We start from the raw sequence: 14744 nt of genomic DNA on the forward strand, positions 1-14744 counted from the left end.
AAACTGAAAAGAGCTTTGGTTTTAGCAAAAATTGTGGACCCATTTAAGAGGGTGGTAAAGGGGGGTGCTTGCACGAAAAAAAAACGTGAAATAAGACATAATTTCACGTTGAACGTGAAATAATTTCTGTAATGAACGTTGCACGAAAAATAAATACTTTTATGTGAACTTTTTGTGACTGAGTCATTGTCTTCTTTTATATATTATTGATATTCCCGATTTAGTATATATACACATTTATGATATATAATTAGTTTACGGCTTTTAAAAAGTATTTCTTGACGATCCCTGCCAAGTGTTTGAATTTATTTGAAAAATACCGAGCACGCGAAATAAGACTTTGAAAATAACGATGCCGTGACGTAAAACACGTTGAACGAGACACCCGTCTTGCACGATTGAACGTCAAATAAAAAAGTAAAAACACGATGAACTTGAAATAAAAAAAAGGCGATCACGTTGCACGAAAATAACCCTTTACCACCCTCATTTAATTTTATTGACAACTTACTCCAATACTATAGAACACTTGCATCTTGGTTATCGTTATTGCAAGTTTACCCTTGACACTATAACAAGAGTACATCAAATTTTGGTACAAGGAATGAATTGGGAAGACTGCCTATTGAATGTCATATATGTATTAAGCAAGGCTTTTCACCTCAAATTTGAATCCCTTATTACATGAATCTTTTCAATTAACTAAAACTTTGGATTCTAGTGGCTCCTATTCATGGTTCACTTTTGCAAAAGATGTTCTTTCTGAATCTAACATTGATATAGATAGACTAAAAACCTGTGATATTTTAAAACAAATAAAAATATTAAAAGCTATATAAACTGCCCCAAATAAACTCATACTACAACAACCTGTTGATGGATAAGTTGAAATCTATTGATGATAAAAGTAAATTAATATTTTACTAAAGGACTTGAGCCAAATCTATTGATCAAACATTACCTGTCTAACTCAAACTTTGAATTTAGAAAATAAATTACAAAACTTAGAATCAGTGACTGAACATTCATTATTAATTTAAAAAGGAATGCCGCTATGATTTTAAAATTCCTCGCGAAGAGAGAACTTTGCAAAACATGCAAAGTGCTCGATGATGAGAAACATTTCTTAATAAATTGTTCTCATAATTCAAATATTAGATTAACATATTTTAATTGCATTAACAGAGAAAGTAATTCATTTTCTTATCTCACTGACAATGACAGTCATATAGAAATAGGAAGCTGTGGTGTGAGTGCCAATGAGACAACTCTCCATCCAAATAACAATTTAAAATAAAGTCAACCATTATAGGTCAACTTAGTGAACGGCCTTCAAGACGGAGCCTTGGCTCACACCGAACTAGTGTAAAACCATTCAAACGGGAAACCCAACGGTCTAATCTATATAAAAAAACGAGAACTTGACGCGAAACACGTATAAATTACATAAACAAACGACAACTACTGTACATCAGATTCCTGACTAAGAACAGCTGCAAATATTTGCAGCGGGATTAAACGTTTTAAGGGATCCAAACCTTCTTCCTTTTTCTGAAACAATAGCATAACATCACAACATAGAAAAACACACACGGTAAAATATCAATTGGTAGGCTTAACTCAATCAAAACGTAAATTAATACACTATTAAGGAATAAATTTGATCTGCGATATCTGAATGCAAATGCACAAAATAATAGGGACAAACATTCAAGGCCAAAAAGCAAACAAACAAGTCCAAACAAAGCCATGGCAAGACACCATATATATACTTAACCCATCAACACCAACACAAGTGAATAAACTACGATCCTTTATAAAAAAAAAAAAAGTCAATGGAACTGAGGAAGGCAGGGGACCCTTTAATATTTGCCTGAATTTGTGTATACATATTATTGAGTTACTTAGATATTGTTTTTATTTGTTTTTGTTGTTAGTTTTAGTTTAAACATATTTATTTATAGTGGATTGGGAAACAAGTTTTGCAACTTATATTAATCCCTTTCCACTTTGCGGTGTTGTTGTTATATGTCACAAAATGTAAAGTTTATATGGCAATGAAACTTTGAATTGAATTGAACAAAAAATATAGTTCAATTAAAGCGTCTGCATTGTTTATTTTCATTGTTTTATATATGTAAACTGTATATTATGTATAATGTTTTAAGCCATAATTTTGCCCATATGGGCGTAAAGTGCTTTTCAATATAAGTATATATTATAAGTTTAATAACATCGACCTTTAATACACATGTACAATTCATTTACGAAATACAATGAAATAAAAGATGAAGTTTTATCCATTTTGTAGCATTCGATTAACAATTCAACTTGCAAACAGTTCCAGATCTTCCGTTGAAGAGGGTGGTAAAGTGTTATTTTCGTGCAACGTTTTCGGTCTTTTTATTCAACGTGTTTTCGTGGTTTGATATTTTATTTGTCGTTTTCTCGTGTTTGGTTCGATGTGCATGCGTCGTGTTTCACCTTATTTATTTTCCGTGTTTCGTGTCAGTGCTCTTAATTGCTCGTGCTTGCACTTTTCTGCATTTGATTGAAAAGTAAATTGGAACTAGTTCAAAGTCAGTGTGTACCTTCTGAAACTTGTGTAATCTAATACAAATCACAGGTATTTGGAACCCCCCTTTTTTGGACCTCACAAAAAAAAATGTTTGGTGTTTTTTTTTTTTATATATTTACAATTTTCTACAATGTATAGACATATATCAAGTCTCAACAATTCATTACTAGTCGATAACAATACCTTTTTGGGCTCGTATGGATAGTAAAAAACTGAGGTATTGTAATCGACTAGTAATGGATTGTTGAGACTTGATATATGTCTATACATTGTGGAGAATTGTAAACATATAAAAAAACACCAAACATTTTTTTTAGTGAGATCAAAAAGGGGGATCCATGCCCCAAATACCTGTGATACAAATTAATGTATATTTTACCATTCTGCTTTCTATGTAAATGTATGCATAATCAAGTCCATGAAATTACTATGAATTATATTTTTTTCCCGATGAAATCAGATGCAAGTAGCAGACGCTAAAAGGTGACCACAAGGTCTTCGTGTCCATTAATAATGCCGGCTTCATGATTTCAAGAACGGCTGAGTAATAACTCCTGGTACTTTTTTCCTTAATATTTACGATTTTATATCTCGTGCTTCGTTTTTCCCGATTTTTATTTTACGTGTTACGTTTTTTCGATTATTATTTCATGTGTTTTTTTCGATTATTATTTCACATGTTTCCGTGTTCAGTACCCCAAGGAATTCAATTTAAATATACAATTCCTTGGTACACCCTTTACTACCCTCGTTGAATTTATTTTCAAAACCTAAATAGGTTAACATATACATTGAATTGTTCATTTGCATAAGGTCGATTTCTATCCGACGCAGCTCATGCATTTGTTTGAGACAACTAAACTTTTTCTGGTAATAGGGAATCACGATTGAACACATGATGACCGAAGCGGCCCCATTTCAACGTCCGTAATATATTTGTTCCACTAGAGACATATAATACAATTGTATTTGGACATAAAAAGACAGTCCACAATCTTAAATGATTTTAGCAGGTAATTTATACTTTTTTTACATTACGCTTATCTGAATTTTTAAATTTTGTATAATAACTTTTCTCGACCAATGATATTTTTTTTACTGTGATGCCAAAATTCAAAAATAATTTTAAAGTTTTAAAGTCACATAAATATTCTATTTGAAATAATACCCCCGTTCCATCATCTGTTTGTCTAAAAGTTTCGTTCATTCCAATTTTTATACGCCCGTCAAAATTTTGACGGGACGTATTATGGTATACAAATGTCCGGTGTCCGTCCGTCCGGTGTCCGTCCGTCCGTCCGTCCGTCCGTCTGTCTGTCTGTCCGGCCGTCTGTCTGTCCGGCGTAAACATGTCGCACCGTAACTTGAGAACGACTTATCCAAATTTCATGAAACTTAACAACTTTTTGGTGAAAATAAGATTAAAACTTTTTGAGTTACGGCACTTTGTAACTAAAACAGGGGTGGGTTTTTTTTTCACATGTCACACTGTATCTCAAAAACGATTCTTGATTATGACTTACAACTTTAAACACTTCTTAGTTATATTAATCCTAATATCTGTATACTTTTTGGTGATGATTCAAAATTTTATTTTTGAGTTATTGAGTATTTTGTAAAAAAGGGGGAGGTTTTTTTCACATGTCGCACCATATCTCAAAAACGATTTATGATTATTGCTACAAACTTTACACTTGTCTTTGTTATATTAATCTTAAGATCTGTATACTTTTTGGTGATGATTCAAAATTTCATTTTTGAGTTTTTGAGTATTTTGTAAAAAAGGGGGAGGTTTTTTACAAGTTGTGCCGTATCTCAAAAACAATTTATGATTATTGCTTAAAACTTTACACTTGTCTTTGTTATATTAATCTTAAGATCTGTATACTTTTTGGTGATGGTTCAAAACTTTATTTTGGAGTTATTGAGTAGTTTGTTAAACGGGAGGTTTTTTTTTACATGTCGCGCCGTATCTCAAAAATAATTTATGATTATTGCTTAAAACTTTACACTCTTCTTTGTTATATTAATCTAAAGATCTGTATACTTTTTGGTTTTGATTCAAAATTTTATTTTATTGATATTTCGTTTTTTGTAAAAAAAAAAACCAAACAGGGTTGGGGGTTTCACATGTCCCGCCGTGTCTCAAAAACAATATATGGTTATTGCTTAAAACTTTCTCAGAAACTATTTATGATTATTGCATAAAACTTCCACACAAGACGTCGGGCGTATCATGCGCTCATGGCGCAGCTGTTTATTTAGTAACTTATACCCTCTTTCCTTCAGGAAACGCCACAAATCAGCCCCCTTTGAAGTACCAACGACTTGAAATGGACCTAGCATTGATACGAATAAAAGTGAACAGATTAAAGAAACAACCCCAACTTACATATAAGTACAAACGACATTGGTTTTGTAAAACAATCAACACGTAAATTAACAAACAAAGAGACCACCCTCTAATAAATTCCTGGATCCGCCCCTGTTATATATGTCTCATGTTCCACCTAACAGATGTTCCACCAGAAACTTTGTTATAAACAATGTCATAATATATGTACCTGTTGGAACAGACATTCATTTATTCCGTCAGGAACATATATTGTGATATTTATTCCAGTGGAAATTATATTCCAGAATACTTTTTCCTCTTTGAACTTTTATTGTGAGGGTACTTCTATTCCGTGACACCACCTCTTAGGCAGTTAATAGGCCCCCACTTATGAAATTTTCTGGATGTTGTCGATCTCACAGTGGTCGATCCGCCACAGTTTTCCATTTATAAAAGTGACGCTACCCGAATTCAAACTTTATTTGTCACAGTTTTGTATCAATAATTAATGTGTATAAGTTTCATAAACATTTGTTATACAACGGAAACTAATTTTGGGACACATACGGACAGATAATGGTAAATTTTAACAAGAGTGCACTCACTGAAATGTCTCGCCTTCTTTACTAATCATTGATATTATGTTGATGATACTAAGTATAAAGATTTATTACAACTGTCACATAAACTTAACATTAACCAAGATAGCTCAACAAAGACCAATGAACCATGAAAATGAGGTCAAGGTCAGATGAACCATGCCAGGCAGACATGTACAGCTGACAATGCTTCCATACAACAAATATAGTTGACCTATTACTAAAAGTTTAAGAAAATTAGACTAAAACACAAAAACTTAACACTGTGCAATGAACCGTGAAATTGAGGTTATGGTCAAATAAAACCTTCGAGACTGACATTTAGATCATAATATATTTCAATACACCAAATAAAGTTGACCTTTGGCATATATTATTAGATAAAAAGACCAAAACTTAAAAAAATAACTTTGACCACTGCCATGCAAATGAGGCCAAGGTCAGATGACATCTGCCCGCTAGACATGTACACCTTACAATCATTCCATACAACAAATATAGTAGACCTATTGCATAAAGGATGAGAAGATCAGACCAAAACTCAAAAACTTAACTATAACCACTGAACCATTAAAATGAGGTCAAGGTCAGGTGACACCTGCCAGTTGGACATGTACACCTTACAGTCCTTCCATACACCAAATATACTAGCCTTATTGCTTATAGTATCTGAGATATGGACTTGACCACCAAAACTTAACCTTGTTCACTGATCCATGAAATGAGGTCGAGGTTAAGTGAAAACTGTCTGACGGGCATGAGGACCTTGCAAGGTACGCACATACCAAATATATATATCCTATTACTTATAAGTGAGAAATCAACATTATCAACAATACAAAAATTCTGAACTTTTTTTCCAAGTGTTCACTGAACCATGAAAATGAGGTCAAGGACATTGGACATGTGACTGACGAGAAGTTCGTAACATGAGGCATCTATATACAAAGTATGAAGCATCCAGGTCTTTCCCCTTCTAAAATATAAACCTTTTAAGAAGTGAGCTAACACCGCCGCCGCTGCCGCTGTATCACTATCCCTATGTCGAGCTTTCTGCAACATAAGTTGCAGGCTCGACAAAAACCATTCCTTTACCATGTTTACGATGGGGTGCAAAGAGCCCTAGATCGAAAGGGCATGATATACACAAAGGGATCTTAACGAAAAACATACCTGCAAAGTCCAATCAGCGACAAGCCCTAGATGGAAAGGGAGGAACACATGATATACACAAAGGGATCTTAACGGAAAACATACCTGCAATGTCCAATCAGTAACGCGTCCTAGATTGAAAGGGAGGAAAACATGATATACACAAAGGGATCTTAACAGAAAACATACCTGCAAACTCCAAAAATGACAAGCCCTAGATGGAAAGGGAATAACACATGAAATACACAAAGGGATCTTAACGGAAAACATACCTGCAAACTCCAATCAGCGACAAACCCTAGATGGAAAGGGAGGAACACATGATATACACAAAGGGATCTTAACAGAAAACATACCTGCAATGTCCAATCAGCAACGCGCCCTAGATGGAAAGGGAGGAACACATGATATACACAAAAGGATTTTAAGGGAAAACATACCTGCGATGTCTAATCAGCGACACGCCCTAGATTGAAGGGGAGGAACACACGATATACACAAAAGGATCTTAACAGAAAACATACCTGCAATGTCCAATCAGCAATGGCCCTAGATGGAAAGAGAGAAACACATCATATACACAAAGGGATCTTAACAGAAAACATACCTGCAAAGTCCAATCAGCGACGCGCCCTAGATGGAAAGGGAGGAACACATGATATACACAAAGGGATCTTAACGGAAAACATACCTGCAATGTCCAATCAGCGACACACCCTAGATGGAAAGGGAGGAACACATGTTATACACAAATGGATCTTAACGGAAAACATACCTACAATGTCCAATCAGTAATGCGCCCTAGATGGAAAGAGAGGAACACATGATATACACAAAGGGATCTCAACGGAAAACATACCTGCAATGTCCAATCAGCGACGCGCCCTAGATTGAAAGGGAGGAACACACGATATACACAAAAGGATCTAAACAGAAAACATACCTGCAATGTCCAATCAGCAACGCGCCCTAGATAGAAAGAGAGAAACACATCATATACACAAAGGGATCTTAACAGAAAACATACCTGCAAAGTCCAATCAGCGACACGCCCTAGATGGAAAGGGAGGAACACATGATATACACAAAGGGATCTTAAGAAAAACATACCTGCAATGTCCAATCAGCGACGAGCCCTAGATGGAAAGGGAGGAACACATGATATACACAAAGGGATCTTAACGGAAAACATACCTGCAATGTCCAATCAGCGACAAACCCTAGATAGAAAGGGAGGAACACATGTTATACACAAAGGGATCTTAACGGAAAACATATCTGCAATGTCCAATCAGTAATGCGCCCTAGATGGAAAGGGAGGAACACATGTTATACACAAAGGGATCTTAACGGAAAACATACCTGCAATGTCCAATCAGCGACACGCCCTAGATGGATAGGGAGGAACACATGATATACACAAAGGGATCTCAATGGAAAACATACCTGCAATGTCCAATCAGGGACGTGCCCTAGATGGAAAGGGAGGAACACATGATATACACAAAGGGATCTTAAAGGAAAACATACCTGCAAAGTCCAAACAGCGATGCGCCCTAGATGGAAAAGAAGGAACACATATGTTATACACAAAGGGATCTTAACGGAAAACATACCTGCAATGTCCAATCAGCGATGCGCCTTAGATGGAAAGGGAGGAACACATGATATACACAAAGGGATCTTAAGGGAAGTGAGAGAAATGTTCAATATTAAAAAATTAGGTAAATGATTGTTTTGGTTCAATATAGGTTGTTCTTAACCAGTACATAAACAAGTAACATTTGTTGTGGAACTGTTTATAAGTTAACATTAACCATAAATGTAGCGTTATAAGGGGAGGCAAGGCAATTCCCCTCCCCCACCTCTGCTTTTGAAAAAAATCAACTTAAAGACACATGTACAGATATTTAGAAGATGTTTTAGATATAAACCAATGCGAAGAACAGAAAAAAAAGACATCATTGTGTACAATGGGAGGCAACTCTCATTGTACCTAATTCAATGAGGCTAATTGATAACGCCGTGTACTAGATTTGCGTCCCCTTGTTGCGCCAGCCGGTGCTTAGTTAGCATGTGGTTTAAAGTCATAAGAAACGAGTGACCGGTGAAAAATAATGTTCTTCCAATTCTCAAACCAATGCATACAAACATCACAAACTTAGTCTTCTGTGCTCGAATTTATCATTTTTTTCGTGTAAATTTCGTATAATCGTCAATTTTTTTTTCAATCGGTCAGTGACTGTGTTGTTGTGAAAATATGGCAGGTAATTAAAGTTCGTGTTTTGAAGCCAAAGTTTAACGATTGTCACCCGTTTGTCAACAATTGACGAAAAATAAACAAAAAAGCATGGAAATTGAGCACGTGTTTAACATGTCAATTCAGATATTAGTTTATTTTAAGGACATCCATGCGTATTGTGGTCACCGGATTTTTACCGGAGATGGGTCACACTGAGGTCACCTTGCATACGGAAAATATATCGGGGGAACTGCTTGCTGGAAGGAAGCAATTCAAATAAAGTAAACTTCTTCTAAATATGAATAAATTTAAGAATTTTCTTCAGATGTACATAAGTTTTACAATGAAAACTCACGGGGGGGGGGGGGGGGGGGGGTAACTTCGATATTTTTTTGGTAGTGTGTGCCATTTTTGCCTTAAAAAACGTACCATTTTAATATAACATTCACTGATATTCAATACCTATAGTAATATAAAAATTTAAGAAAGAATGATCTATATTCTATACAATATTTAAAATATGACCCATGCTTATATAAGCACTAACTCATCATCACTCATAATTCATAAATATACCAGCTACCCTTAAGTTTTTATATATGAATTGACATCGTTTGTTGCACATATATTTTATAATGTAAGATTCTCAATTTAGCATATTTATATATATGATATGTAGATCATACCCCAAATCAATATATAGTTATCAAACGTATATGCATTTTAATATAGGATGTCATTAAAAAGAAGGGTCATTCTTATATAAAATCTCGCAAAATTATGACCCATATTTTTGGCACATCCCCGTATACCCAATAATAGGAAGTTGACCCACCGTGTGAAAACTATCCATTGAAATATAAAAAACATATGCATTTTTTTTTTGATTTGAGGTTTCTTATGACTTTAAGCAAATAGCATGTTCCAGCCACATTTTATTATGTATTTGATTAATTTTTTCTTCTTCTTTATAATTTATCTTTAATCTTACCCAGATTGGGTTAAGGTGCTTCATATTGACACTTGTTCATTGTTGCTTATTGATACCATGTTTGGTATAACTGAATCATAACTGTATATTATTGCATTATTATAATAAAGCACATTTCGCCAAACACTATTAGTTGTCAATTTAGTTTCACATCGAACTATAAGTTACTTTTATACTTCTGCATGGAAAAATGGAAAATATTTTGATTCCTCAAAAGCATTTTTTTTAAACTAAACAGTTTGAAATCATAAACAGTTCAACTTGAAGCCACTCATTATACATATTATAGTGTAAATATCTTTAACTCCTCATAAAACTCTTAATATAAAATTTAAATGCATGAATTTATTGTCCAAGTAAAGGTCAAACTAATTTTTGAGTCAAATTCTAACCTTTTGATCACATGATCATATAAGTAATTTATCTGTTCACACACATCTACTCACTTCACACTGTGTACAAAAATAATTTAATCTAATAATAAAGCATTCGGCGAAAGGGAAAAGTTTTAATCTGTGAACAGTAAAACCTATACAATCATAGAAATGTACTCTTTTGTAATTAAAGTGATATAGAGAAAGTGAAAAAGTAATGATACGTACATAAGTATTGTACGTGTAGCTGGAATAAGCAATAATGCAGTGTATTTAACAGTGTTGATAAAGTGCGAATCCAGTTTGTTCATTTTCACTGTTATATGCGAGTATGTCTATTGTAGAATAAAGGATGATGGGTAAAATTGCGTTTTTTTACTTTTTGAAAGTACGAAATAATTGATTAAAACGTATGTTTTAAGATTATAACTTTCTAATATATAATCACAAGACTAAAGTCCAAAAAAGTGTAATTAAAGCAGCTAAATCCATAATATTGTTGACTGGATGGCTGTTCATTTTAACTATAGATGCGATGAACTATCACTGAAAGTGCAATCATTTCTGATGTGGAATTTTTTGGAGGTGCGATGAATTTTCATTATTGTTTTATATGATAAATCGACATGCAACAACTGAAAAGAGTCTTGAAAAAATACTGAAATACTGATAATATGTACAATGCAAGCTGGTCGTAGATTCTCATTTTGTGTACTGTTCATCGATATTTTTCTGTACTTTGTTTTGTTTTTTCGTCATAGTTCTGTACCGTTCGTAAGTAAAAAATCGAGAACATAGTTATATACAGATGTTCACATTTGTGGCCCTAAATTCTGTTGATACTTGGCATTGCGCATGGCCATGATTTTCTCTGGCTGCTTATAAAGTCCTAACACTATAAATCTGTCGGAGGTAACGATTTATGAGAAATTCTAACATACCAATTTTTTATGGAAATATTAGCTAAGTCGTTATAACGAGTAAGCTAAGTTGTTATAACGAGTTAAATTAGCTAAGTCGTTATAACAACTTAGCTAAGTCGTTTTAATTAGTTAGCTAAATTGTTTAAACAAGTAAGCTAAGTCGTAAAAATAAGTTAGCTAAATTGTTATAACAAGATAAATATGATAAGTCGTTATAACAACTTAGCTAAGTTGTTTAAACAAGTTAGCTAAGTCGTTAAAAAAAGTTAGATAAGTTGTTTTAACAAGATAAATATGCTAAGTCGTTATAACAACTTAGCTAAATCGTTATAACAACTTAGCTAAATCGTTTAAACAAGTTAGCTCAATTGTTTAACAAGATAAATATGCTTAGTCGTTATATTAACTTGGCTTAGTCGTTATAACGACTTAAAAATAAAACTCTACCCTGACACTAACCGGCTTCCGTACTATGGCTTTTTCTTCTGGCTTCATACTTTTGATGTATTGAGTCCATATTCTAATTGTTTTCTCGCCCCTGCTTAAGTTATTATACAAAAAAAGAAGATGTGGTATGATTGCCAATGAGAACACTCTTCACAAGAAACGAAATGACACAAAAGTTAAAAACTATAGGTCACAGTACGGCCTTAAAAAAATAGCATAGTCAGCTATAAAAGGCCCAAAAATGGCAATGTAAAACAATTCAAACGAGAAAACTAACGGCCTTATTTATGTGCAAAAAATGAACGAAATACAAGTATGTTACACATAAACAAACGAAAACGACTGAATTACAGGCTCCTGACTTGGGACATGCACGAACACACAGAATGAGGCGGGGGTAAACATGTTAGCGGGATACTACATGGGACAGTGGTGTAACAGTACAACATAAGAACGAACTATAAAAATCAGTTGAAAAAGGCTTAAGGTTTATGTACCCTTCTGTAGACATTTTTGTACGAACTTTTCAAACTTCAATTGTATCAAAACTACAGAAATAATTAATAATATAGATAGGCTATTTTGTACATATTCCAAGGGGAAACTTGATCCAAAGCATTATTTTTTACTGTTCAATTGCATTTAAGGTTTATGTACTCTTCTGTAGCCATTTTTGTACGAATTTTTCAAACCTCAATTGTATCAACACTACAGATATAATGAATAATAGAGATAGGCCATTTAGTACTTATTCCAAGGGGAAACTTGATGCAAAGCATTATTTTTTGCTGTTTCATTGCATTTGATAGACTTTGTGGCAAATAAATCAAGATTTTTATAGAAAATCCACAGCCTTTAATACAGAGATTTTTGTTATAAAATTTGAAACATAAGTTACTCACTTCATTTTCTATGATGTGCTAGTGTTATTTTTTTACCAAAAGTTCTAAGCAACCTGTTAATTCCAAAACACCTCGTATTGAGTCGATAAAGTCGAGCGCACCCTTAAAGGTGTACTTGATTTTGGCCATATTTATATTTGTTTTAACAAATAACTGCATTTATAAAGTTGCTTTGAGGAAATCAATACTAGCACTGCATGCAATAATCCTATTTCTACTAGTCATCAAATTGCCAATTATGAGAGAACAAGGACAAAGGCTGTGGATTTTCTATAAAAATCGTGATTTATTTGCCACAAAGTCCTCTTTTTCTATTAAATGCAATGAAACAGTAAAAAATAATGCTTTGCATCAAGTTTCCCCTTGGAATATGTACAAAATGGCATATCTCTATTATTCATTATATCTGTAGTGTTGATACAATTGAGGTTTGAAAAATTCGTACAAAAATGGCTACAGAAGGGTACATAAACCTTAATAGAAAAAGAGGACTTTGTGGCAAATAAATTGATTTTTATAGAAAATCCACAGCCTTTATCCTTGTACTCTCATATTTGGCAATTTGATGTCTGATAGATATAGGATTATTGCATGCAGTGCTAGCATTGATTTCCTTAAAACAAGTTTATAAATGTAGTTATTGGTTAAAACAAATATAAAAATGACCAAAATCAAGTACACCTTTTAAGGTGCGCTCGACATTAGTGACTCGACACGAGGTGTTTTGGAATTTACAGGTTGCTTAGAACTTTTTGTAAAAAATAAACACTAGCACATCATAGAAAATCAAGTGAGTAATTGATGTTTCAAATTTTATAACAAAAATCTCTGTATTAAAGGCTGTGGATTTTCTATAAAAATCTTGATCTATTTGACACTTAGTCCTCTTTTTCTATCAAATGCAATGAAACAGTAAAAAATAATGCTTTGCACCAAGTTTCCCCTTGGAATATGTACTAAATGGCCTATCTCTATTATTCATTATATCTGTAGTTTTGATACAATTGAGGTTTGAAAAATTCGTACAAAAATGGCTACAGAAGGGTATATAAACCTTAAGGTTCATCATAAGGAATTTAAAAATATGGCCTTATTTACCCCTCTAAATTTACTATGAGTACAGAGAAACTGGTACATCTAAGAAAGTTTTAAGGCATGGCAGGAACTACATATATAAAAGTTATATGAAGTATACGTTTCAGAAAATTAAAAACTTACCTGGATTTTGATGTCCAGATTTTTCCAGTCTGCAGAAGATAGCAAAATAAACAAACACCCGAGTTTCATTTATACGGTCCACTCATTTACACAGTTTAAATCACCTGTTGTCTGCATATGTCAATTGTCCTTCTATTGTCCATTTAAATCAATACTACTCACAACATCTATAATACTAAAATTACGAGGTCCAATTTGTCAGCCGTCATCACGTGAAAACGACGAATCAAAGAATTCAACTTTATATACAACTTATATAGTACAAAGGTGTAGATTAAAAATGACACGACTCCAGGACCTTTTGTTTTCCACGTAATTAATATTGCCAATAATTATTGTTCCGGGTCGAGTCCGATACCGATACCAATAGTATAATCACCTGTTACTTATTACCTTATCTGTACGTTCCGCACTGGGTCATTTCCCAATCAATCTATCATGAAGGGAAGACAATTACTGCAATTTTCATCCATAGTCTATTTCAAAGATGATAAAAAGTTCTTTATATTGGTATGTAAAAAATTTAAACGTTTAAATTTTTTACATACCAATATAAAGAACTTTTTATCATCTTTGAAATAGACTATGGATGAAAATTGCAGTAATTGTCTTCCCTTCATGATAGATTGATTGGGAAATGAGCCAGAGTGATCTATTTGTGATCACGGAGAGGGACTAGCAAGCAAATTTTCATTGTAGCAAATTCATTGTTTAAACAATGTTCCACTATAAACAAATATTATTTTATACAAATATAAGGACTTTGTTAGCTAAATCTACAAATTTTATTTGAAATCATGATTTTTTTTTATTGAAATAGATTAATATGCTACACTAAGTTTAGATCTGAAAACTCGCTGTAGCTGCTAGCTAGTTTAAAGCCCCTAACAACTAATACACAAAAATAATGCATCTAAGACTGAATGTCTTTCCCTTTTGAATATAACGATTTATTTAGTGGTACATATTTAATTGATGTCTTC

The 14744-nt window shown here is 33.4% G+C and overlaps 1 protein-coding gene across 1 annotated transcript in view; it reads right to left on the bottom strand.

Annotated features, from left to right (window-relative positions):
- Window positions 1-13871, bottom strand: part of LOC134695895 (minichromosome maintenance domain-containing protein 2-like) — a 116205-nt gene extending 102334 nt beyond the window's left edge. Inside the window, exon 1 of the mRNA XM_063557370.1 lies at window positions 13762-13871. Within this exon, the coding sequence (XP_063413440.1) occupies window positions 13762-13830 (69 nt within the window). The 5' untranslated portion in view covers window positions 13831-13871. The remainder of the gene's footprint in view (window positions 1-13761) is intronic.
- Window positions 13872-14744: the final 873 nt, after the last annotated feature.

This window comes from Mytilus trossulus, chromosome 14 (genome assembly GCF_036588685.1).
Source record: "Mytilus trossulus isolate FHL-02 chromosome 14, PNRI_Mtr1.1.1.hap1, whole genome shotgun sequence".
Lineage (NCBI taxonomy): Eukaryota > Metazoa > Mollusca > Bivalvia > Mytilida > Mytilidae > Mytilus > Mytilus trossulus.